Source organism: Conger conger, chromosome 9 (assembly GCF_963514075.1).
Source record: "Conger conger chromosome 9, fConCon1.1, whole genome shotgun sequence".
Lineage (NCBI taxonomy): Eukaryota > Metazoa > Chordata > Actinopteri > Anguilliformes > Congridae > Conger > Conger conger.
The window spans coordinates 46199144-46225209 of NC_083768.1; the positions used below are offsets into that span (position 1 = coordinate 46199144).

A 26066-nucleotide genomic window follows, 5' to 3' on the forward strand; every position below is an offset into this window, starting at 1 on the left:
CTTGACTGGGTCTTATTTCAAGTTGTGGCTATAGTTGAAGTGGTTTTATGTTATGGTGACGAGCATACACCTGAGTATTGTAACGCAGGTAGATTTTGGGTTATAACAATAACTTTATAGGATCAAGAAACACATCCTGTATAATATATAAACTGGCCTAATTGGATAAACAGCATGGCTGCCATTGGGAAATGAAAATGGCATGACCTACAATAATATTGGTCATAACTCTGTGAGAGTTTCTACTATCATCACAAATCATCATATTGATCACAAAGTGACATCAACTGTGACAAAAATAGACAGGTTCTGAAATAGATGACCAAATACCTTATTGGGATTGCTGGCAGTAATTATCCACACACACTGTGAGTTGCTTTCATACTGAATGGGAAAATTTGGTGATGTAAATGTCCCAGCAGGTCCTTGAAGATTGGATCCACAGGTTTTCACTGAAAGAAACAACAAAAATAAAGTTGATAATTTTCGTCTGACATTTAACCAAGGACTAACCAACAGAAAGTCATTCATTTCCAACAAATGATTACAATTGCCACAAGGGGAATTTAAATATGATTGTATCTACATAGGTTTGTTGTCTTTGGTTTATCAGGAATGATTGCCCTTTATTAGTAGTACGCAATGTACTCCCAAATGCAGACCGTGAGTACACTGTGAAATTGCTCAATTGGCAAAATTTTCTTTAAATTTTATTTAAAATCCCAGATTGCATACATACAGAGCAGTCTGTAAGTATTTGGACATCGGTACAATTCCTTTACTTTTGGCTGTAAACAATGAATATGAGGTGAAAGTGCTAACTGTGACCTGTAGCCTACATCATGAACCTTCTGAACTTTGCCCCCTTGTGTTTAAGACGTAAACATCCCAAATTATTGTTGGATGCATATTTCTACAATAATAGAAACTGCAACATAATAAAATCTCAAAACGGTGATGCCAGATTGTTAAAAAGACTCTCTGCTAGCAAGAACAGCAGTTTAAATGCTTATCAGCCTCTAATTTGCAGAACAGGGCAATAGAACTCCAGCTTCCCACTCACTACGCTCACAACCCACACCTCACCACAGACAATGAAAAGCATATTCTAACAATCCTTGATACAATTTCTCGACGTGAAAAAATCATGTTCCAAAATAAGAACAAAAATATACAATTCAGAAGTTGCATGGACAAACATTTTTTCTGAGCTCAATTATGAGTGAAATATAATTGTTTTTGTTCCAGACACACATATGGAACCTAATTTTTCACCTGGTCATGAAGCTATGACTGTTTTCTGACAAACGTTGATGTTTATTTTGTAATCCGTTCAGCCATTATCAAGAACTATATACACTCACTGAGCATTTTATTAGGTATTTATTAGCCTTGCTTTTTTACTTATTGGTCTTCTGCTGCTGTAACCTATCCATTTAGAGGTTTGATGTGTTGTGTATTCAGAGATGCTCTTCTGCATACCACGATTGTAATGTGTGGTTATTTGCGTTACTGACACCTTCCTGTCAGCTTTGACCAATCTGGCCCTTCTCCTCTGATCTCTCTCAATAATAAGGCCTTTTTCTTTCCTGTGGAACTGCTGCTCACTGCATGTTTTTTTGTTTTTGCACCTTTCTCTGGAATCTCTAGACACAGTTGTACATGAAAATACCAGGAGATCAGTAATTTCGGAGATACTCAAACCACCCTGTCTGGCACCAGACTTCAATGCTCCTGATAAGGTGAAAATAAGTAGATAAGTTGAAGCCTGTCCCTTGTTCAAGAAAAAAACCATACCCTGACTTGTAAGTTAGAGAAAATGAAATGGTTTATTTATCCACATTGCAGATACAAACAAACCAATATCCACATTCCACTTACACCATCTAAAAACTGGAGCACAATATTCCCATTCCCATTTGAGCAAACAATTACACAACCTCTTTCTCAAAACAATTTGTATTAGGCTACTTTTGTAAAAAGAAATATTGATACACATTCATTTTTTATTTGTTAGCGTACAGCAGTAAACTATGGTAGTTTGTTATCGTTATCGTGTCTTTGTCGATTAACTTATTCAAAGTTGCTGCCTCCTGCATTTTGACTAGTTTCAAAAACATCGGCTACATACGAGACATTCCTCGCCTAGACTTCTATCTGAAAATCATCAAGATTACATTAAGTGCTTGTGACTACTGTAGAAATTTAAAAGCACAATATAAGAAAAAATGTGGGTCCAACTTACCCTATGTAATTTGTCTTTATAATTTGACATATACAAAAATAGGGGTATGACACTGCCCTCTGCTGGTCGAGAAGCCTCCCATCAATCTTGATTACTCGGTCAGCGACTCGACTCAGCACTTCAACCTGAGACTGTTCAAGGGCAAAGTCAGTCACTCGAGAGAGTAGGGGAGGGCCTATAGCCTCCCCCCCGAATAAGTGTCAGGCATTTCTCCTCCCCTGGATCTCCGTGATCAGTGACTACCTCACCCACGGCTGCGGCAAAAAAGACAATGAACACAGCCCACTTGTCGGGCACCTTCCACCTTCACCCTCGCCATCTCTCAACCCTGGCCAATCATGTTCCCAGAATTAGCGGAAGGGGGGTGCAGGTACTAATCCCAGCAGCCATACAATGCTGTCGTCCCACAATTGAGAATTCAGTCTGTTTAGTTGGATAATAATGAACATCCACATATCAATCGCCTCCGGTGGAACCAGGCATTTGTGCACAAGGGTACAGTAGCAACTACAGTTCAACACTTACAGGTATGAGATATAACTCTGCAGGAGTGGGGGAAGGATGTGTCCTGACACCTCTGGCGCACTCACCTGACCAGAGACCGGGAACTGGGGAGAGTTAATGGTGGGGCCAAAGGTTGCAGGTGGGCCTGCGAAATGGGGGCTTGGGAATGGGGACAGATAAAATGGGGAATTGGGGCTGGAGTGTGGTAAAGACGTGGAACTTGGGCTGGGGCGCAGTTAAAACAGGGAACAGGGGCTGGAGCATGGTAAAGACGGGAAACTTGGGCTGGGGTGGGGTGGGGTAAAGATGTGGAACTTCGGCTGGGCTGGGGTAAAGACATGGAACTGGGGAGCAGGTGGAAGGGGAGAGGCACGGGGAATGTGACGGAGGTTCACGTTGATTCTTCCTCCCTGTGTCCTCTACGAAGGACAGGTGGTTCTCCACTTGCAGGACGGCCGCACTTAGGGAGGTTGGTTGGTGGCACTGGAGCCAGTTGGAGGTCCCTTTTGTGAGCCCCATTATAAACTCAAGTCTCTTATAGTGGCTCTCCAGCTTCAGTCCCACCCATCCCCAGATGGTAGCCCGGAGGGTGGCATAATCGGCCAATGCACTGACCAGTATCCATATTTCGTGCAGCTAAACTCTTCACTGGCCAGTTGCATACCACGGCCGCCCTTTCAACCAGCTCAATGAAGGCCTTCGGGTCATACTCTGGCCCCATCTTCTGTAATTTGATGTGGGTTGGGGTGGGACCAGATGTTTGCTCTTTCAGCAGCTCTGTCAAGACAGCTTGATCCACCGCTATAGCCTGCATGTTGATTTTCCCACAGGCTTCGGAGAGCTTGATGTTGGGTCTCCTGCAGTAGCACCAGCTGCATCACCATCTGCAGCAGCGGAGAAGTTTTTATCTTCAGCAAACTCTTTTGCTTCTGCCGCCTAGCTCCTTGAAGGAATATTGAATGGATTGTAATTTCCTTAAAGCAGTTTTACAAAAAGAGTGGGCTAAAATTCCTCCTTAGTAATTTGAAAGACTAATATCAAATTATAGAGAGGATTTAGTTGCAATTACTGCGGCTAAAGTTGGTGCAGCCAGTTAAGTTTAAGTGTAAATAAACACCAGCACAAATTAACTCCTTAGAAAAGGCTGTCTCTCCATTCCTGGAGGTTCAATAGAACTCAGGGGCGTTTTTCGCTGGGTAGAGACCAAATTAATTTGCTGGCATTCCCTGTGGATACACTATATGAAAGATATATTCACAACAGAGGGAATGTGTTATTGTGTGATTGCTTCAGGCAATAAAATATTGTCAAGACATGTCAAGTTGAAGTTTTATGGCTCTAGGATGTGCAGTTCCCGCATGAGAAATAAGCTATACTTTAGGACAATTCACAAGGTTGTAGATGTATTCGTAAAGAGCGCAGTAAATAACAATTGAATTGACACACTAACAATATTAGCATTTCTGCCATATCAGTTTTATTTAAACTCTGGTGAGGAATAGTACAGTAGCCTATATGCTACACTGCTATAGGCTAATTGTTGTGGACACTGCCACTTATGAGAACACGCACAGGTGTTGTTTAATAAAGCCCATCTTCACTTAGCAAGTTGATAACCACCTTTGTGATACTGGTTAAGCCTGATGAGACCATGATAGTAGTTTGTATAAGATTCTCAATGCATAATGGCTACAAGGAAGGCACGTGCATAATGTTGATGGTTGAGGTCAGAGAAACAAACTAAAAACATATGCCCTCCCATTCACTACTGAAACAGTTCATTACACACAACTCCTTTTGTTATGCTCACATACGTAATATGTACATAGATGTCAATACCATCCAAAAGATAAGGTTTGAATAAAACATCTTGGAAGAGAACATAATCTAAGTGACTGAATTAATTTACCAGAACATTGGTAAGTCTTGCTTGCTACACAAACCCACAAAGACTTGAAATTCTTTAGATGCTAAAATGTTAAAAACAAAATGATGAAAATCTATTGATTTTGAGTGGTACTCATTCTGGGCACATGTCAGGGACCAGGTTCATTGATATCAGACCAAAATGTGGATTCTAATTGCTGAGATAACAATGTCAGTGCATTTTAAGAAAACAATCAGAGGTGCATGCTTAATTAATGAGTATAGCAAGTCTCAGAGGAATAAAGCTTTTCCTGATCCCCAGTATAAAATACCAAGACAATAATTATGCCTGGAGTCATTCTCCTTGCTCAAACTCCACTTCAGTCCATAATTACATATAATTAAACTGTTAGCTTGAAATATTGCAACATTTTCATCTCCATTGTTCACTTAAGAGAAGAAAATGAATGTTTAGAATCATGGCCCCCTAACCAATAAGACAATAGAAGAAGCAAACATAAGATTATGCCTCAGTGTCTCACAAACCAGCATATTTAGGAACATGTATGCGGTTGAATTTTCTATATCGAAAATATTACCATACACAAGTTCAACTGTCCAGTCTCCTGCATCCACTGATATATGTATGTGGCAGTGTAATACAGTTCCCTTCAAAGGTATGATAGAGTGGAATAAGTTATTTTTGGTGTTATTTGCCACGCAGTTTGGGCATTGAGATTTGAGATCTAAAGAGGAATGAGACAGAAGTACAGGCAATCAGTCTTTAGGTCATGGTATTTACATATGATGCGAAGCCTGCAGAGATAGTTCAGGCACACAAATCGTCCACTCACACTAACGGGAGGGGCTATATAAACTGCCAGCCTTCCTTGTTCACGCCATTGCTCATTCTACTGCTGCTCTGCCATGCTGTCGCTTCCTGCTGTGCTGTTGCTGCATTGCTCGAATTGCCCTTCTCTGGAAATCATGCAAAAGCTGCCCTGCTGTCTGGCTCACCCTGCACGCTGCTGCCATGAGCATTTACTATCAGAATTTGCTTGACGTATCCTGCTTATTCCCAAAATCATGCCTCTCAGAAAGTTTTTTTTCTCAAGACTCGGCTGTTTTACAACAGGGAGTGATGAAGCAGAGCCTTGACACCTTTGCATTCACATTAGACCTCGATACATGTTGCTTAACATGTTGATCCGTTAGAAATCAAGCTAAACAAAACTGCTTCGCTAGGTAACGATATATAAAAAGAACTAAATTTGTGATGGTTTCCGATTCCTTTGTAGGTTTATTTACATTACATCTGTGTTTTGTTGTCGAATATATTAGATCTGTTGTTGATATGATTTTAAGACCATTTTTTGCACTGTTTTCTGTTTCTCTAGTCTTTTGTGTTGCTACCCTATAAGGAGAAGGTGAATCGAAAGATATTTATCCCTTTGTGTATATTACAATATCCTCCATATCTGTCCTCTAAAGCCTCTCACCAACTAGGGTAATTTTAATTCTTTGATCTTTTCACTTTGTCCAAGAAACCCATGCTCCCAAGACTGAAACTTATTAAATGTTTCAAGGGGAGATGACGTCAGAGGAGAAAAAAAAAGAAAAAAAGAAAAAACACCCCGGATTTACTCTCATGTTTTGATGTACTCTACAAAGTAATCAATTTTTTTCTGAAAACCATAGGTTTTAAAATTACTGGCACCCCTAACAATTATTGTAAATAATATCAAAGTGAAATTGGCAATGCAATTTTACTTAATGTAGTTAATCTGACTAAATGAACTATTGTATGTCATTCAATTACTTCCTGTTTCACTTAAGCATGACAATGAGGTGGCAAGTATGTAAAATCCCTTTGTCATCCATCAGCATGGGAAAAGCCAAAAAATTGTCAATTCAGAAGAGACAGATGGTACTGACCGTCACAAGTCTGGTAATGGGTACCAAAAAAATACATAAATGGTTAAACATACCGCTTTGCACTGTAAGGGCAATAATTATAAACATTTAAAACATATGTTATCTTAAAATTAGGGTGGTTGAGGTGACTGTTATAGCCTTTACACCAGCTGGACTCCAGGGAATCTGAGAGTGAGGGGCTCACCTTTACACACAGGCCGATGATCACTCCAGGCAGCGAAGACCTCTGCCACCCTTTGACAGGTGATGCTCTTCGTTCCTTGCAGCACATGGTCCTCATCGCAACTGAACTGAGCCACAGCTCCAATGCTGGCATGGAAAGGAGAGACCGAACACTTGAAGGGTTAGCCTCCCCAAAGCAACAGTGCAATATTGATTCCAAAGAAAATTGCTTTTCAAACATGACTAATATGGCTTTTGTATTTACCTCTGCAGTCCACATACCAGGGGGAATTTCAGGTAATTGCATGAATACTTTTTTATGATATTGTTTGTATTATTAACCCTTAGTTAAATAAAAGTGCAAACATAATTCTCACAACTGATCTCATTAACTCATATATCCATTGAGCCTGCCTTGCACACACAAGGGGAACAGGTTTGAGCAATCTCAGGATTCCTGATTTATCTGATGCCTGAATTTTACTTCCCATAAATTATGCAGCATCAAAGTGCTTCAAAACCGAAGTGAATATTACCATGATGTCCAGGATTGTTCCTGGCCTTTCTCTCATCGTGTAATATTATTTTGTAACAAAGCTTCATAAGTGTAAATCAGCATACAGTATATCAGATTTATTGTCCTGTCATTCTATACTGAGAATATATTGTTTCTGATTTGGCTCTGTACTCCACAGTTTTACATTGGTAATCAAACAATTCACAGATGGTTAAATGCAGATTTGATTTTCAGCTGCATATTTTTATACATTTGGTTTCACCATGTAGAAATTACTGCACATTTTATACATAGTTCCCCCATTTCAGGATGCCATATTATTTGGGACAAATGGCTTCACAGGTGCTTCTGATTAGTCAAGTGTGTTCAATTGCTTCCTTATTCCAGGTATAAGAGAGCTTTTGATTGCAAAGACCAGAGTTGTGCCAAAGAAAGACAAGGAAGCCATTATAGGCCAAACTACAGGCTTACCAAAATAAACTTTTTGGAACATTATTAAGAAGACTGTAGAGCTCTTCCTTGGCCCTTTGCGATTACTGAACTCACAATCTTTATTCTTAATGACTGGTCTCACACCCCCACACTTGTCTCCATAGTACACAAAAGAGCTCAGGGCTTTGAAAGCCACTGTCTAACACCTTGAGTGTGCGCTCAACAATGCTGGCATAGAATATTTTTCTGACATAATCAATGAAGGTAAAACCCTTTTTACCAACCACCTGCAACAGTTCCAACAGTTAAATCACACAGATGTAGGACGGCTACGCAATTGCACAGCCGGCCAATGCCAATATAAATGCCCATTATCTGCGTCTATCTGTGTTTCATTGCATGAAATTTTAATTGTATAAAATATTTTGTTATTAACCGTTTCAAACTTTTATTCCGGAGTCTGTGTGATTGAACTATGTAATGCTTTCCTGTTTAAGACAAAATAGACATTTAGCGATACATTTCCACCATCAGCCCATCTGATACTCCCATTGAATCTGATGCAAATCCTGATGACACCTTCATAAGCTACACACTATTGTCCCTGCCTACATCACTGAAATCATCCAAAAACCCTGCTATTACCTCTCTACTCAAAGCATGATTTCCCAAAATGTCTGCCCCCATCTCTCATTTTGTTAGCATGCCATTCACTTTCTCACTTTCTCTCTCTGCCCAGCACTGAAACCGCACTTCTTAGAGTCACTAGGCCACATCACACATGACCTTCTCATGCATGCAGAAGCTGGAGATATCTCGATTTAAATATTAAATCTTGCTTTGAAACTTGCTGCATTCGAAACTATTGACCACACAATTTTATTGAATAGGCTGGGTCGGTATCACTGGTGGGTATCAATACAGAGATTTTGGTTATAGGCCCTGACATCCTCACCAGTGAAATCTATAAACATATGGGTCTGGCAGCAAATATAAAACCTATGAAAAACCAGGGTGTTATACTTGATCCCAATTTTAAGTTTGATCAATATGTCAAAAACGCAGTGAAGGCCTGTTTTTTCCAAATTTTGCAAAAATATCCATGCTTTCAATTCTTCACGACTTGATTATTGCAATTTGCTTTTTAGCTGCCTGAATGCTTCTGCTGTGTCTCAACTCCAATTGGTCCAAAATGCTGCGGTTACGCTTCTGTCTGTTTCACCAATTTTAGCATCCTTGCACTGGCTGCCAGTGCGTTTTAGAATTGATTTTAAAATTCTGCTGATAACTTTTAAAGCACTGCACGGATGGGCCCCGGGTTATATTACTGAATTAATCACACCGTACATCCCAACTAGGGCACTTAGATCCGCTGACAAAAACCCCTTAGTAGTGCCCTGCACCAGACTCGTGACCAAGGGTGATGGTGCTTTTGTTGTCTGTGCACCCACCCTCTGGGATAACCTCCCCTCACACATTAGATCTGTTTGGCGTTTCAACATCCCCATTTTTTTTGACGTGCATTCCTTTAATACAGTATCATTTTCCCTTGTTTGTTTTATATGTTTTCATTTGGTTTTATTGCTGTTTTTATTATTATTATTATTGTTGGTGGTATTATTATTATTGTCGTTTTTTTTTAGTTTGTCTTTATATTATAAAAAACGTGTGTTTTCTCATTGTAACATTCCCCTTCAGTCTTTTTTGGGGGGGAGGTAAAGGGCATCTAGCCATGCACCCATACGTCTGGCAGGCTAGCTCCCCGCCACTGACCATAGGCACTGGTCTACAGAGATGTGAAAAAATGTTTAATATGTTCAGATGAGTCATCCTTCACCATATTCACAATACGTGGGCGAGAGCATGTGTGGCGTACACCAAGGGAACTCTGGTCTGAATGCTTGACCCCTTCAGTGATGGGGTCCGGTGTTCTCTGTTATGCTGTGGGGTGCAATTTCCGGGCACGGTTTGAGTCCACTTGTCGCTTAAAGGAAAGGGTCAATACATAGTTATTCTGAGTGATAACCTTTGTCCAGTGATGAAAAATGTCTATCCTGATGGGAGTGCTCTCTTCCACAGTGCAGGGGACACTGAATGATTTGATGAGTACGAAAAGTACGTGAATCACATGCTCTGGCCTTCAGTCACCAGATGCCAACCTAGTTGAACACTATGGGAGATTTTGGACCAACGTGTTAGACAGCTCCTCTCCACCACCGTCATAAAAACACCAAAAGAGGGAATATATTTTGGAAGAATGGTGTTCCATTCCTCCAGTTCCAGATATTACTAGAATCTATGCCAAGAGTCATTGAAGCTGTTCTGGCAGCTTGCGGTGGCCCAACACCCCAACATTTTGGGTCTACTTTCGGAATTGGTGAAACACAGCGGTAACCTTAAAGCCACGCCTACATGCTAAATCATTGGTTTACTGCAGGCAAACTGCTGTGGGGGAGATGTCATTTAAGTGTTTTCAGGAAGCTTTTTGACTACCCAAAATGGTGGACTTCTTTGACCCTAGAGGGAAAACAAGCCCATGTGACCAATTAGTGCCATATCGGCAGGGATGACACACAAAATATGGTGAATTCCTGTCAATCCTTGTCCATTTTACAGCCAATATTCAACTGCCAATGAATAAGCAGAATAAAATAAATAAAACCCAGCACAATTACAAAAAATAAGTGAAAACACAATCAGAAACTCGGAAAAAAACATGCATGACCTTGGATAAATGAACTTTAAGGGAGGGAGCGGCCAGCAGTGGGCACTCAACAGCCTGTAGCGCTTTACCTGAAGTCTGAGCCTATGCGTTTCCCATTTTCTGGTTCTCCTGGGTCTGGGCAAGAGTTAGAGGCCTGCTTAATCCCACCTTCATTTACTGCAAAAAAGAAAAGAACACATGGAAATATGTATGTAATCACAGCCAGCTACAACAGCAGAAGCAAGGGTCTCAGGCCAACTTAATGCCATTACCTCCATAATATTAGAAGTTTTTTGCTCAACGGATTTTATTGATTGAATAAAACCACTGACATGAAATTACTCAGTTAATATGTTTTATGCATGATTAAGACAGCTGGACACTGTCCCAATCACAAGGAAGCTGCAGGCATGTCAAATGCTTCCATTTACGGCTGCGCTACTCAACTCCATGTCCTGCGGGTCACAGTGTCTGTAGGTATTTGCTCCTACCGTGTGCTACACCACCTGATTGCACTACTTATTTTACCTGCTTGGTTCAGACGATAAGATAATTTGTGAAATCAGGTGTTGCAGCTTACAGTTGAAGCAAATGCCTGCAGACACTGCGGCCAGCAGGACGGGGAGTTGAGTAGCGCTGATTTACGATGACATATTTCGGCTAAAATGTATGACAATATCCAATGTATCATTCGCTAGGTAGGACGGGAAGGACAGTGTATATGTCTGTGACTTTCCACAGGCTAGCAAACCATTTCATCTCTGTACTACCCCACAGCAAACTGCAATGCAACTGATAAGAAAAAAATCATCATTATATAACATTCCATTTCTTTCTTTGCTGTCTGTCTAATTCAGCTGTCACTGTGATTTTGTTTGTGTAAACACTCTATGCTGTAATTCTACCAAGGCAGGTCCCAAATAGACTGAAGATGCCTTTTCAGGACAGAGTGCTACCTCAGAACAATACAGACAGCTGGCTTGCTTGGGAACACAGCCTAGATATCTAAACAGGACTGAAACAGACATACAAATAGGTGGTACAGTGCAGTCCGTAAGTACTCGGACAGTAATAAATGTTTTGTCGTTTTGGCTCTGTGCTCCAGCACATTGGATTTCAAATAAAACAATGAATATGAGGTTAGAGTGCAGACTGTCAACGATAATTTGAGGGTATTTACTGCAATGTTGGGTGATCCGTGTTGGAATTAACCACTTCCTTAGTGCAGGTAGGTGCCAATGACAGTCAAATAAGCCATTAAGAGACTGAGAAATAATAAGAACAAAACAGTCAGAGACATAGGCCAGATAATAGGCTTACCCAAACAAAGTGTAGAAAGACCTCTACAGTCGATGATCAAATTTCTCACCATTATGAAGAAAAAAAACCAAATGTTACATGGATGTGTCTGACTATGCAGAAGACACCACAAGCATATCTACAGAGGCTACACTGCAAGATGCAAACCTGCAAAAACAGGATAGAAGAAGCATCTAAAGAGCCAGCAGAGTTCTGGAAAAGGAATAGATGAGACCAGGATTGACTTGTATCAGAGTGATGGCAAGAGCAAAGCGGAGAGGCTAAAAGGAACAGCGCAAGAACCCCCCTCATCAGTGAAACATGGTGGGGGTGCTGGCTCACTTGCCTTCATTGATAATATAACTGCTGATAGCAGCAGCAGAATGAATTCTGAAGTGTACAGAAGCATCTTATCTGCTTAAGTTCAATTAAATGATACCAACCTCATTGGACAGTGCTGTATCCCATAGCAAGGCAATGTTCCCAAACATACACTAGGATTGTCTTCTTCTGTTCCAAATTATTTGTTTTGGTAAGCCTTTTGTTTATAATGTTTTATATTTATTTTTATTTCTCAGCCTCATAATGGTCTCCATGACATTCATTGGCAAACCACTGGTCCTCACATCAGATTCAGACGAGAAACCAACTTTCCAATTACTTTTTATTACTAAAATGGGGGGGTCAATGTATAATAAGGGATTTGTTTCAAATCCTATGTGCTGGAGTACAGAGTCAAAAGAACAGAAAGTCTACTGTCCAAATATTCATGTGATTTGTTTTCTACCTCCATAATATTGTACATTCTATGCCCAACAGATTTTATTTCTATAGGCATGGTAGCCAAAAGGGATAATAAATGAAGGGATAGTAAATATTATATGCTTGGATGTGGCATCATTATGTATTGGTGATGTTGTCAGTGTTTATTGTTTTGGTTATGCCACTTCATGTGCTGGGACCTGTTTCATGTAGGCTACGTGGCAAACTCGTTAGTTTTGTTTATTTCGTTGTTATCAGGGCAACAGTGTCTTAATCTCATACCTGCAAAACTCCAATGTTTAACAGTTAGTCTATAAACAGCCTGCTGAAATCAGCAGAAATGAGCTCACCATATAAGAAAAGTTGGGGATAACCAAGCCATCATTAGAAGAGCATTTAGAAGAGAGCATGTTTTATGGACCGGCAATACCTGAGCGCAACAAATTTAGTTGTGAGCTAATTATATCAGCTACCTCCAGCAATTCATTAATTACCCTTTCACTTCCTCAAAATATGTGACTCAATGCCACAAACGGTGTACCATCATCTGGAATCACGAAATAATCATTCGGCTATAAATCCATTACATGGCACAATATGCAAATAAATTTTAAATAACCAGAGTCAAGATCTAAAAAGATCCTGAATGATCCTAGAGAGAAATGTCCTCGCTAGCATGGACTTGAAGTGTTAGCCGACTGAGCATAGCTGTTTGCTCTGCCATCTTGTTACAGCTTTCTGTATCTTCGTACATACAGTTTCAACAAAGTTTGTCAGTCACTCAATAATAGAAAATACGATTCTTGCCCGGCCCCTATGGGTCTGGCAAAAAATCTATTGTTGTATTGAATTGCTTGATTTCTTCTAGCTAGCATGGACATGGAAGCTTTAGCTGTATAGCTGCTTGCTCTGCCATCTTTCCAATTTGTACCAGAACCTATATCATAATAATATTTGAGAAACACAAACAAATCAACATTTATTTGATAAACAAGCAAACAAGTTAATTCACATGGATTCATTTTTCCTATTGTATTGGTTCTTCATGCTAACTGTCATTGTCTGATCACTGATCTGAGTTATCATACGGTGATTAGTATGTAAATACAGCTGCCAAATATTTAAATAAACACAAACGCAAACATGCAAATATAGAGACAGTCATGTCAGACTTGCTGCATTTGGGTTTCCATGCCATGTTTGTTTTAACAGCAAAATATTATTCCTTGCAAACCATTTATTGAACGTGGCCCTTAGTAATCGACAGATAAGCTTTTTTACAAGCATATATTCGAACACATTGACTGTATAAAGCATTAATACTGGGGCCTGTATCATGAAGCAGGCTCAGTAGTAGGGGTGAGCGACTAAGTGGGCCTGACTTGACCCACAAATTGTGCGGGGTTTCGCCCAGCAGCTGCCTGATCTCTCCCAATGCTTTGTCTGCTAAATTCTGACTTTCACCTTTCCAAAGAATTGTCATTTCTGTAGTCCGTCCAGGGGCCTTACCATTTCAAAAGGCCATCATGAAAGTATCAGGGTATTTGGCTAGAACTGGTACAGCTGAGGAACAACAGAGCAAACCAACTATTTACAGAACAGCCTTAGAATTGACTCTGCCAGGGTATTTGAGAGTGAAACATTTAGTAAACGATGTTTTTCTTCTTATGAAGTATACAGTCAGCTCCAGAATTACTGGCATCCTTTATAAAAATTTTAAAAATGCTGCATACAATAAATACAGATAATAATCTTATGCTCAGTTATTCTCTTAATTAAACGCATCAAAGGTCCCGCGATCAAATTGTTACACTTAATGTGCAAATGACCTTCGAGCTCATGCGCCCAGTTCCTTTAGTTTTTTATATCAACAACTAAACGTACATCAACTGCCTTTTCATCATCACAAGCCCATGCCCTTGTAAGCCAGTCATAAGTAACATTTGGTCTCATGCGCTGGTCAGCTTGCTGACTTCCCTCTCCTGGAGCATACATTGTTAGCCCCCACCGTTGGCACACATGCCTGTGGGGGAGAGCTAGAGAAGGATTCTTAGAGGCACCTTCTTAGGCCCTGGGGAAGCCATGTGTTTTAGCCCCCTGCCGGGTGGGCCTGGCTGTAAATTATAGATGGGTGACTCACTTTTTAGAACTAAGGCCTGGATTTTGGAGATAAGGAGAAGAAACCAAACAGTCTGGGATGTCTCCTTTCCTTTCATTCACCCAAATCAGGTTTATCCCAAAGGTATATTACCATGAGAGGCACAAAGACATATTTACAGCATAATACAGTTATCATGAAAACTCCCAACTACAGCATTCATAGATATGATGGGGCGGCCTGTAGCCTAGTGTTTAAGGTCAGGAAGGGCTGCCATTTGTGAGGGGTCTGAGAGCTGGGGTTTCAATGTTGTTTAGACTACCTGTTGGGGAGTTAAGATGTATGAGTGGTCCAAGGCCAGTTGGGTCATGGGAAAAGAATCCTCCCGAACATTGGTGACCTCCCTGTGACCCCATACCTGGTCACTTCCAAGGGGGAAGACTCCGGACAATGCCACAGTGCCCTCATTTGGGCACTGCTGTCATTACACCGGTGACTGCTCTCTTAGATTAAATATTCAAAACTGCTATTAAGATAGTAAATAGACCCGGTAACACCTTGAAAACATTGCCCATGTGATCCTTGTATTATTGCATTAAGTCTTATGTAATGGTAACAGGAATTGCATGTAAAATGGATAATCAGGAGGGAAGTTTCATGATAACTGCAACATAATAAAACATAAGGGTAATCTGTTTGGTATGGATGTGATCTGATAAAATCAAGGAATCGGATGAGATACATTTCATACCAAATGGAATTTAATAAACTATAGTTTCAGTATCCCAAGGGAAAACCTACACGTCCTCTCCTGGTAATCATCTCATTTTCCCTACTCAACAACCCCCAACGGTGGGGGTCTAAATTCCAGATTTGACCACCCCTCCGGGTTGATTTATGGCACTGCCGCCTGGTTCCAAACGTATGATTTGGCATAAAAGCAAGGGAGACAGACCAATCTGGGAAGATCGTATTCGACTTCCCACACAACATGTCTTGGGTATGTATGTATGTATGTATGTATGTGTAGCAGTGGAAGATCGTATTCGACTTCCCACACAGCATATTGTACGTGTATGTAAGTATCAGGAAGATCGTATTCGACTTTCCATACGGCATATTCTATACTCTGTGTTTGTGTGTAGTCCAAGCAGGCTAGGTATGATTATTTACTCTATTTCTATTCTTCATTTGTGTATTTTATACTTGATTGTGATATTCTAAAGCTAATAACCTACCTGTCTGCGAATAAACTATTTTGCTTGTAACTTGCGTGATCTCCATGACTCTAATTCATCTTGTACCTTTTCAGCCTAAATTACAACTGAAATACTCAGGGGGAAATGGTGGCCGAAGACCGACCGATCGGCGGGGCGGTACACCTGTGGTAGTTCTAAGCCGTGCGGCCAGCAATTTCTGTCCCTTAAGGGTCGGGGGACGCATGGCTCTTGTGATTTGGTGCGAAGGGAACCCTTGGGCGTTACAGCGCCGGTTCCTGCCAAATTAGCTCTAAGGAGCCCAGACAATGCTACGCCGACCTGGGCTCGCAAATATCATGGCAGGTTTGCATGTATTGTGTTGATTGGACCCTCAGCCTCTGAGTTCTCCACCGAACTGAGATTTCAGCAGTAATGCTAATCCCGGGAGCATATATTGAGTAATGGTGGCGCAGGTACGAGTCGAGTGTAATCACTCCCGAGGTCTGCGTAAGTTGCAAACCCAAATTGCTAAATTATATTTTAAATGGAGTCAGATAAACGAGTAAAACTATAGTAACCACTAAGCGTACAATACGGCCCCGTTTGAGAACGGAGAATATTAAGAATTGTACTGATCCGTTTCTGGCCAGCTATAAGCGGGATATGGGGCAGGTCAATCCATATCCGACCCATGGCAACGGACCCAGTATATTCTTAAACATAATTGTGCTCTGTTCTTGTACGGAGGATAATAATTAACCCAACTAATGTTCTCCCAGCAACGCCAGAAGGACAAGCACGCAAAACCCCCTTCGGCCCCCGCTAAATTCCGTCATTGGGTTAGCTGTGGGGTTTTACACCCTTTTCACCCATTTTATAAATGGGCTTGTCCCCGGTTGAACTTCTCAGGCCTTAATCGAGTATTATCAAGTTAAAGATAAATATAGGCTACAATTTGTAATCAGCAGCTAATGGCAACATGTGCCAGAGTTGTTTGAAATGTGCAGGCTACTATGACTACTGCAGAATGTTGGGACATACCTGGCGAACGCCCACATAAGAAAGAAAAACATGTCAATGCAGAACTTACAGTCAAGCGACTGGTCCAATAGACTTCCACGATTAAGCACTTGTTATTGTTGTTTCATTAAAATGCATTTACAAGCAATGTTTATTGTGTGCTCCTTTTGTATTGTGTGTTTGCATTTATGTGTTTTACATAATAATAATAATAATAATAATAATAATAATAATAATAATAATTAAAGTAATAAAGTAATATTTGGGCAACCAAATGTGAACAGGGTGCAAGAAAAAAATTCTGTAGTGAATTATATACCATCAATTAAAAAAACTAAAACATGCGCTTCACAGTTGTTTGTTTTTATTTTTTATTTTTAAGAAATTACAAAAGCCTCCGAACATAGAATGTCAGAGGATGCAATATTGCTGGAATGACATCATGCATCATGCTCATTCCAGACCCATTTTAGAGCTGATACCGTTCAAATGAGTGAGTACACATTCACATCATTTAAACAAACATAGCTGACTTTTCATTTCAAAGAAAAAGTGCATGAGTATTTTGTTGATCACTATTTTATACTGCACTTCCTATTCTGATAAGTTGAATGTGTGAACGAATCGAATTAGGAGAAAAGGGATCTCTTCCCATTCTTCTGACATGACATGACCTGAATCGATGATGTCACGGCTCAAGTATGGAGAATAAAGTCTTTTCCACCTTTGCATTTAACTTTGCTATATCTGGATTTATAATGTTATAATGTGGGTTTTTCATATTCCATTCTGCCAAAACCAAGACTACCCAAAGGCAGCTCTGCTTAAGAGATGACCAAGCTGCACTAGCAGCCAGAGACGTAACAGACTACCACTACTACATTGTGCTACTTTTGATAATACAATGGTAAGCTCAATCTAAGGTAAAAAAAATAAATAAATAAAAAACAGCCAGTTTTGGAAAATAATATTTGGCTAAAATTAGCTTGTTAAACTGTCAAGAGAGGAATTGCAGCATCAAACGCTCCAACACTGTTTATCCTTCCCCTTTCTCTGTGAACGTGCTGATGTTGACCTTCAGTTTAACAGTGGATTGTAACCCCTAATGTGACTCCTAATTATTTTTACTGTGATCACTAATTGAACACCAAGTGGCATAAATCAAAAGAATTTGCCGGGGTAGACATATGAACCAAGCATGAACTATTATCGCTGGTCTATTATAGTTGTTAGCTATACATTTATCAACTTGTGTAATTCTAAATCATTGTTTTGAATTGCCCACCTATCTGTAATTAAACTTTAATGATTGTCAAACAAATACGATTGTACTTTAATGCCACGATCGTATACTCCATTTCATTCCTGGTATTTTCTACAGAGAAGTGCTGGGCTTTGTTGTGATTACATCACAAGAATGAGTCCTATTTCACTAAAAGCTCAACAGAACAAAATAAGTGACACCCTTGCAAACAAACTCATAAAATGTAAAAGTAAAGTAATCCTTTTGGGGTAAATAAACAAATAATAGGGAAGCCTACAAATATATCTTAAAAGTGTGTTCTGCTTTGACACATTTCTTGCCCACTTGTGTGTCCAGAGATGCAGATCCTTTATCATAATTGATGACAAAATAAAGAGGCCACCACTGATTCAAGCATGTTTGTTTCACTACATTGCTGTATTCTGGATGCATATTTGATGTTTGTAATTAATATTCAGGCAGTTGGGAATTGTGCAATGACAGATTTGCTATTCAGTTAAAAAAAAAGAATGGAGTAATTACCATCTCAGAGTCAGAGTATTCCAAGACTGCAGTGCTTCTTATTTTCGAATGTTTCATATGACAGGCTGTGTGTGTGTGTGTGTTGGTGTGTTTGCGTGTGTCATCAGTGCTTTCCATTAAATATCTACAGAGAAGGAGGAAACCTATTTGTCTGAATTTCTTTTTCTAATTACATTTTGGTTTGTTTTTCAGGGGGAGGTTTCAATGTTCCATAAATGTAATGGGGATGGATTCCAGTAGCTGAAAGTCATTTATTGCCTGGATGGTCCTATATTTTGTCTAATGGTCTGCATGGAATTATCAACTTTCAATTCACCAAGGATGGTAGATTACAATAATAATTTCAAGCTATCCAAATGTAATTGTGTTCAGGATTTAAGGAAACATCCAACTGCATTAATTCAGTGCTTTCAGGTGAAATAACACTTCATACGAATCGTGGTAGAACACTTACATCCAATCCTGGTGTAGAGAGAGGCCTATAATTGGGAATTGTAGGAACTTGGCATGCAAACATCAATGTCCAAATCAGGTTATGACCGTATTAATAAAAAAATGAATAAGTAAAAACACACAGACACAGCACACACATCACAGAAAATCACAGATTTACCATAAAAAGGAACAAAGGGTAGACTCACAGATAGAAACCTTGTTGCTGTTTTCTTTGCTTGGGAATAATTTTACTCCTCTAGATTTAAAATCTATGGACCTTTTCACTAGTTAAGAAACAAGAAAACATAAAATTAGGTGAAACAGGTTTTAAATTAACAATTTGCATTCAAAATAAACAATCCTTTTGCATAATAATAATAATAGAAAATTATTTTGGCAACAGAATAAAACAGGCAAGCTAAAATGGGAAAAGGAAAAAAATATTCATACAGATGAAGCTTCTGTTAATTTGTCAACATTCAATTTACTCAAGTTAGAGATGAATGTCTTCATCTGATATAAATCAACCATAACCCTCTGTAGAGGCTGCAGGCCATAAACTAATCAAGGATCTTAGGATCATATTGATTTGGGTGATTTTTCAGACCGCAATGTTAGAGCAAGCTTGATGCCTCCGTGAGATCTTATAGCAAAGGCCAGCTTCTGCAACCTGATGATTTAAAATGAAGGGTTAAATATATAACCAAGGTTCAATGAATGAAGGGCAACACACCATGATATGGGTTAGCCTCACTGAGAGGTTCAACTGTTAGGAGATAGTATAGCAAATTAACCACACCTTAGAAATACAGGGGTCCGCTGGCACATTCTCCTTTTAGCAACTGGCACCACATAGTTCTCTGAGTGACCATTCTGCCTGGTGTACTGACCTTCATTCATAGAACCTTGGTTACTTGGTAACCCTTCAATCAATTTCATATCAGTATTCAGGCCACCATATGGGTCAAAAGTGTACCAGATACATCCGGAGAGGAATGTAGTGGTGAAATGAAATCCAGGAAAGCCATTCTTCAGGAAAATAAATTGTTTTTTTGAACCGAAAGTCCCCACAACCAAAAGGGGTAAAATAAGTCGAACATCCTAAAGTCAAACCAAAAATGTGACAGGGATTAATCAAGGGTGCTCTGCTGCTCGCCGAACAGAGTCAGGTAAGTGACATAGCAAATGTCAGTGAGGAAACCCAACTAGCTTCCACACAAATGTCTCCCAAAGAAGTACCTCTGAACAGTTCAAGAGTCAACCATTCCCCTGGTAGAGTGGGCCAGCACACCTGTGACAGGGGGCACACCAGCACTGCTGTAGGTGAACTTTATTGCCCTGGCCACCATGGGAGCAAGTGGCTGCTTAGACACCGCCTGGCCTTGCACTGAATCCCCATAGCAGACTAAAAGCTTGTTGGTTTCACAGAGCAGGTGTGAGCAATGTAACACCTTAGGTGCAACCAAGCTGCCTCTGGAGTGTAGTGAGGAGGGTGATGAAAAGGGTTCCAGAATGGAGCAGAACACAGGGTTTGGGAGGAGAGTGATGGCCAAGTCTTCCTCTTCCAACCACAAACATAATGGGCAGACAGACATAGTATGGAGGTAACTCACACTCCTTTCTGAGGTAATAGCCAGAAGTAGGGCTGCCTTTAGTGAGAGGAGCTTGAGCTCTCGAATGTTCAAAGGGTGGCTCTGTAAGAGCATCCAAGACAACCAGAAAGTTGAGGGGACTTTCGGGTTAGTCTTTGGTTGGTACAACCCTGTGCCCTTCGAAGAAACCATCTGCCAAGGGACGACCCATCCACAAGTTTATGGTTGTTAAATATAGCCATGACATATCCCCCCTGAAGGTCAATTCTGACATCGCTTTGCAGAAGGGATTAGAGAAAGGACTGTCCCAGACATGTGTCTGGATGAAACTGGATCAGTCCCCCTGGATTGACACCAGTGACAGAACTTGTCCCCATGACCAGCATAGAGCACCCAAGTAGGGATAGACTAAAGGGACAATACCCTGAAAACAGGGAGGCTTGATTTTGAGTGGGAGCCTGTGTCCTAACTCCAGGGTGCTGAGCACCTAAGGACAGCGGTACAGTGGCACCAAAGAAAAAGGTGACACCCATCAGAGGTGGCCTCTGCCTCAGGAAGGTTGTGAGGTGGCCTGGTCGACCCCGGTGAGAAAAACACAGAGCAGCCACGCCTGGTCCCACTGAGAGGCCAGCAACAGAGGCCTATTGTGTCCCAGAGGGAGCTGGACCGGATTAAACCACATTACAGGCCCAGATACTTCCCAGTCGAGGTTCGTTTCCTGGGTACATCCAGTACCCATCACGCTGAGTGTGTCAGCTCCCTTGCTATGCCAGACTGCTCCAGGGCTGCGTCGGATGGCGGTCCAAAGGCCTCCTCAGGGACAACTGGAGCTTGAAGGCTATGCAGTCCTGCAGTGGGTTTCCCGAAAGCCTCCTAGTGCTACAAACCTCTTTAAATGCCTCTTAGACTCACATGGGTTTCCCAAACATATTCACAACGAAAGTGTCACTTTAGTTCACTCCGAAATTACAAGTGGTCTCGATCACTTGTTTGCAGATCATTTTAGCCAAGGCTCCAACCAGGTTGGTCAGCCAAGTCCTTAGGAGGGCAGTCGAGGGAGCTCCCAAGAGGATTGCAGCTCTCTAAGCACTGGAAATGCCCATGATAATCTTGCAACATTGCGGGCCTCTATGAAACACTGACCGAGCAGATGTTGTGGCTGAAAGGGGCATCTGTGCACACTGCTGCTTATGCAACTACCATCCTGTCCAAAGGATCTAGAGAAATAGGTTCAGCGGTCAATCATAACCCAATCAGCATGATAACCCAACTCTGAAAGCTCCTCAAGGTGTAACCACTCCCGCCACTGCCACTGACAGCCCATCAGGTGGGTGACAACGTCCTGCTGGGCAAAGAGGCTTCTGTCAGCTGTCTTGCAGTGAAATGTATTAATATTTTGAATATCGCTAAGTAATGCTGGCTAATGTACTTACCTTCAACTACTGCCAAATTTTGAACAGCCATAGCTGTCATGCTTTCACCCTTGTGGGAGAAGAGGTTCTGTTCAGCAATTGTCAGTTCTCTCAGCGAAACGGGAATCAACACTCCTACACAGCTCACAACCAATTAAACTTCCCACATACACTGGGATAAGAATTGCAATCTGATCTGCAAAAAGGGAGCTGAGAACAATCAAACATGCAAACAGCATGGAATGTCTTAGCTTTTCTAATCTCAAAGAGAATGTGCAAGCTGACTCATACCTGAATTTGTATGGTCTGATTGCACGCAGAAGGTGGGTGTGGTTAATTTTCAGACTGTCTCCTCAGGGTGAAGCCACGTAACCACTCATGAGATCGCATGGCATCACTCTCATCAATGCATATTTAACTAGATAAGAAGGCATGCCTTCAGCTAACCTCAACTTGCGAAGCACCAAAAGTAAGTCTGTACTACGCATGTTGAGCGCAGAACATTGGCGCTCCCATGAAAGTGAATGGGGAATATCAGAATATCAGCAAAATACTATTTCCTTGATTGTATTTCATACAAAAAGCATATTGTGAAAATGTTATTCACAGGACAAATACAAGATGTAAATTTGTATTTACATCTTTTAATCAATATTTTCCCAAAACGTCTGGACCAAAACAACCAATTGTTTCACAAACAGCTACACAGCATATATGATCGTAAAAAAATTGACTGATAATGTTTTCTGGTTGTTAAATTTCCTTGGTTCTTGCAACAAGGCTGACCCATATGGTGGCGTGTTAACTGATGTGAAATAGAAAACCATATCTCTGCAAAGCTCTGCAAAATCAATGACAGGAATAATAATAATAACAAAATATATAAAAATAATAATAATAATAATAATAATAATAATAATAATAATATTGATGTTGGCCATATCAATGGATGTGAGCACATTCAGTATGTCATTTCTTCTTGTTTTTAGATGGTTCATGTGATTTGACAAAAACAAAGAAAATATAGCTAAAAATAAAACCCCGCCAATCACATTCTTAATGCACAGCTTCATCAGTAGACAGCTAATTCTACGTGATGGTGCGATGACGAGGAAAGTAAATGAGCAACTAAAAACGTTTAAGGTTTTTATCTGAAGCCTCCTCTGAGCTTATGATGCTGCTGCATTCAAGCCACCTCCCCAATTGCCCCTAAGTCTCTCCTCCCAGACTCACTGTTGGATAAATAGGAGATGACTTGAGGGCTGCAAAACTCAATACAGAATGCCTCTTTTTTCCTTTTAAACACTCAGAAATAAATATACCAAGTAGAAACAGTACATGGAATCTGCTGTTCAGGAGCAGGAGATGGTACCAACAATGTGAAGTGTGATTGCCAATTTTATTTCTTCCTGTTTTCTATTGCATACAATGGAAAACACATAGTGATCAGTCGGAGTAATACATTCTATCTTGTATCTTCCTGAAGGTGAGGGTGAAGGGTGATATTGAATGTTTGCCCACCCTGACATTCAATGCCTACATTGTACCACGAGAAATGCACAAATATGCATGAGCAGTAAAATTATATTTCAAAAACATTTTTCTTTCTGGTTATAATTAATATCAAGCACATTAGATGGTGGTTTGTTGGTTTCAGCTTCATTTTAATAATAATATACAGTGCAACTCCCTGAAAAGCTAAGCACATCAGTTTTCAGGCAAAAGTCAAATTTCAGTCAAAGACCTCACACTACAATTCACATCCCGTGATTGGATTTTTTTGGAACCATTAATGCATTTAGAATGTCCCTTGCAGTATTACTTTCTTTGAAAACCAAGATAGCACTGGTGTAAACTTGTCAGCATTAAGTGACTCTGATTTTGTTTATTTTCAGCAGTAAACCCTGAGTGGTAGTCTGTGCTGGTTTCTACTCTGTCCTCCAATTTCTGAACAAGATTACAGGAATATGAAAGCAGTATTCATGATTTTTCCAGCAAGACCTGAGGGATATGTTTACACTCCTTCCACCCCTCATTTATATACAGTGAGCTCCATAATTTTTGGGTCAAATACTTTATTTGTTTTGCCTGTGTACTCCACAATTTTTTCTTGGTAGTCAAACAATTCGCATGTGGTTAAATTGCAGATTCTCAAGTTTTATTTAAAGGTATATGTACAATTTCTGTTCTTTTAGTTCTGTACTCCAGAACATTGGATTTTAAATTAAACCATGAAAAAGGGTTCAAGTGCAGACTGACACATTTAATTTCAGGGTATGCACATCCATATCCAAAGATTCTAAAGGCAATCAAAAGCCTAGAATCAAGACGATAGATACTGAAAGGTTTCTAATACATGCACAAAGGAAGCGACATGACACCTGAGAAGCCACCTGTCCAATTACTTTTAGTCCCATAAAACGGAGGGACTATGTATAAAAAGGGTGTAATTCCAGCATGGATTACCAGACATGGATGGAAATTCAAATTGACAGTCTGTACTTTAACATAATTTTCATTTCATTCGTTTCATTTCAAATTCAATGTGCGGGAACACAGAGCCAAAAGAACAGAAATTGAACCACTGTTCGAATAGTTATAGACTGCACTGTATGTTTAATTTCTGAATATAGTTTTACAAACTTGTTTAATGTTCAGCACTCTGAATACTGAATACAAGTGCATCAACAGTTAAAAGCCCTCACTATCCAACATGTAGAATAAATGTATTTGATTTGATCATTATTATCAAAGATGGCACTCCCATTTTTAATGATCAGAGGAGCATAGCTGTGCTGATTCCAAGAGGTGTAGGAAAGGCAAGGACTGTTCTCACGCTGGCCAATTTACATATAAAAGTTTTCTTGTGTCGTTAAAAGCAAGGCCAAGCACTATGGTATTATTATCAAAAGACACATGATTCTAGCCTCCAGAGATCAAACATGAAGAGTATCTCTCCAGACATTAAGATTTTCAATTAAATGTTACACATTACATTCAAACTTAAAATCAGAAATATGTGGCATCTTTTGGCCGTGTTCGGCATCTGATGTTCAATAGTTTGGGTGTTCTGTGGTTCCTCCAGAGGCTCATAAAGCAAGAAAACCTTAATGGAAGAGAGACCTCCAAGACACCCAAAGAGGTTGTATACAGTACATTTAGGATCCTCAGTACGACTCTTAATTACCCCACAGATGTATCCTTTGATGTATGTGAAGTCAAGAGCAGGGATAGAGAGAACAAGCAGGATTCCTTTGGTAAAGGCAGCCATACATGCCCAAACCATAACACCCCCACCATGTTTCACAGATGAGGCGGGGTGCTTTGGATCTTGGACAGTTCCTTTTGTTCTCCACACTTTGCTCTTGTTATCGCTCTGATACAAGTGAATCTTGGTCTCATCTGTCCACAAGTTTAGCCTCTGTAGTGCTTTTCTTGAAGTGATCTGTGGGCAGTAGTCACTGTATCCTGAAGAGTGTTTCTGATCTGTTGAACGGCGGTTTGGGAATATGGTGAGAATTCTTTGGTCACCAGCTGTAGAGGTCTTCCTTAGCCAACCAGGATCTTTGCGATTACTGAGCTCACCAGTGATCTCGTTCTGCTTAATACCCTGATTTTTGTAAGTCTATTTTTTCCTCAGCCTCATAGTGGCTTAATTGACTTTTTAAGTGTTTTTAATTGTTTATGGCTGTTCTCATACTAACTGTGATCCTGGGGTATTGTATTTCATTATTTTTCTCACACCTAATAAGAAGAATGGCATAATGCAACTTGAACAATCTTCATTTTAATGACGTGACATAGTTGTTAAAATGATAGCTACTGTAGACCTACTGGCATACACTGACATTGAATGCAATATTTAGCAAAAATGTCTCTCTTGGCTAATAAATGCAATATCAACATAAGAAAAATATGAAGACATAATTTGTGTTAAACATGCATTAATCACTTCACAAACCATCATGTATTGGTTAATTGAGCAGTCTTTGTATCTTACGGTTAAGAGGAGAACTACAGTGCTCAGTTTACAGTTTGTGCCAGTACTGTATGTACAATTAGTTGTCACCTCACTAGCTAATTAAACATAATTGTGGT

General features: G+C 40.2%; 1 protein-coding gene across 1 annotated transcript in view; it reads right to left on the reverse strand.

The window, feature by feature from the left end:
- csmd3b (CUB and Sushi multiple domains 3b) overlaps positions 1–26066 on the reverse strand; it is a 268124-nt gene that overhangs the window by 138816 nt on the left and 103242 nt on the right. Inside the window, exons 7-10 of the mRNA XM_061256027.1 lie at positions 19171–19248; positions 10455–10542; positions 6735–6859; positions 331–452 (exon numbers count right to left, since the gene is read on the reverse strand). Of these exons, the coding sequence (XP_061112011.1) occupies positions 331–452; positions 6735–6859; positions 10455–10542; positions 19171–19248 (413 nt within the window). The remainder of the gene's footprint in view (positions 1–330; positions 453–6734; positions 6860–10454; positions 10543–19170; positions 19249–26066) is intronic.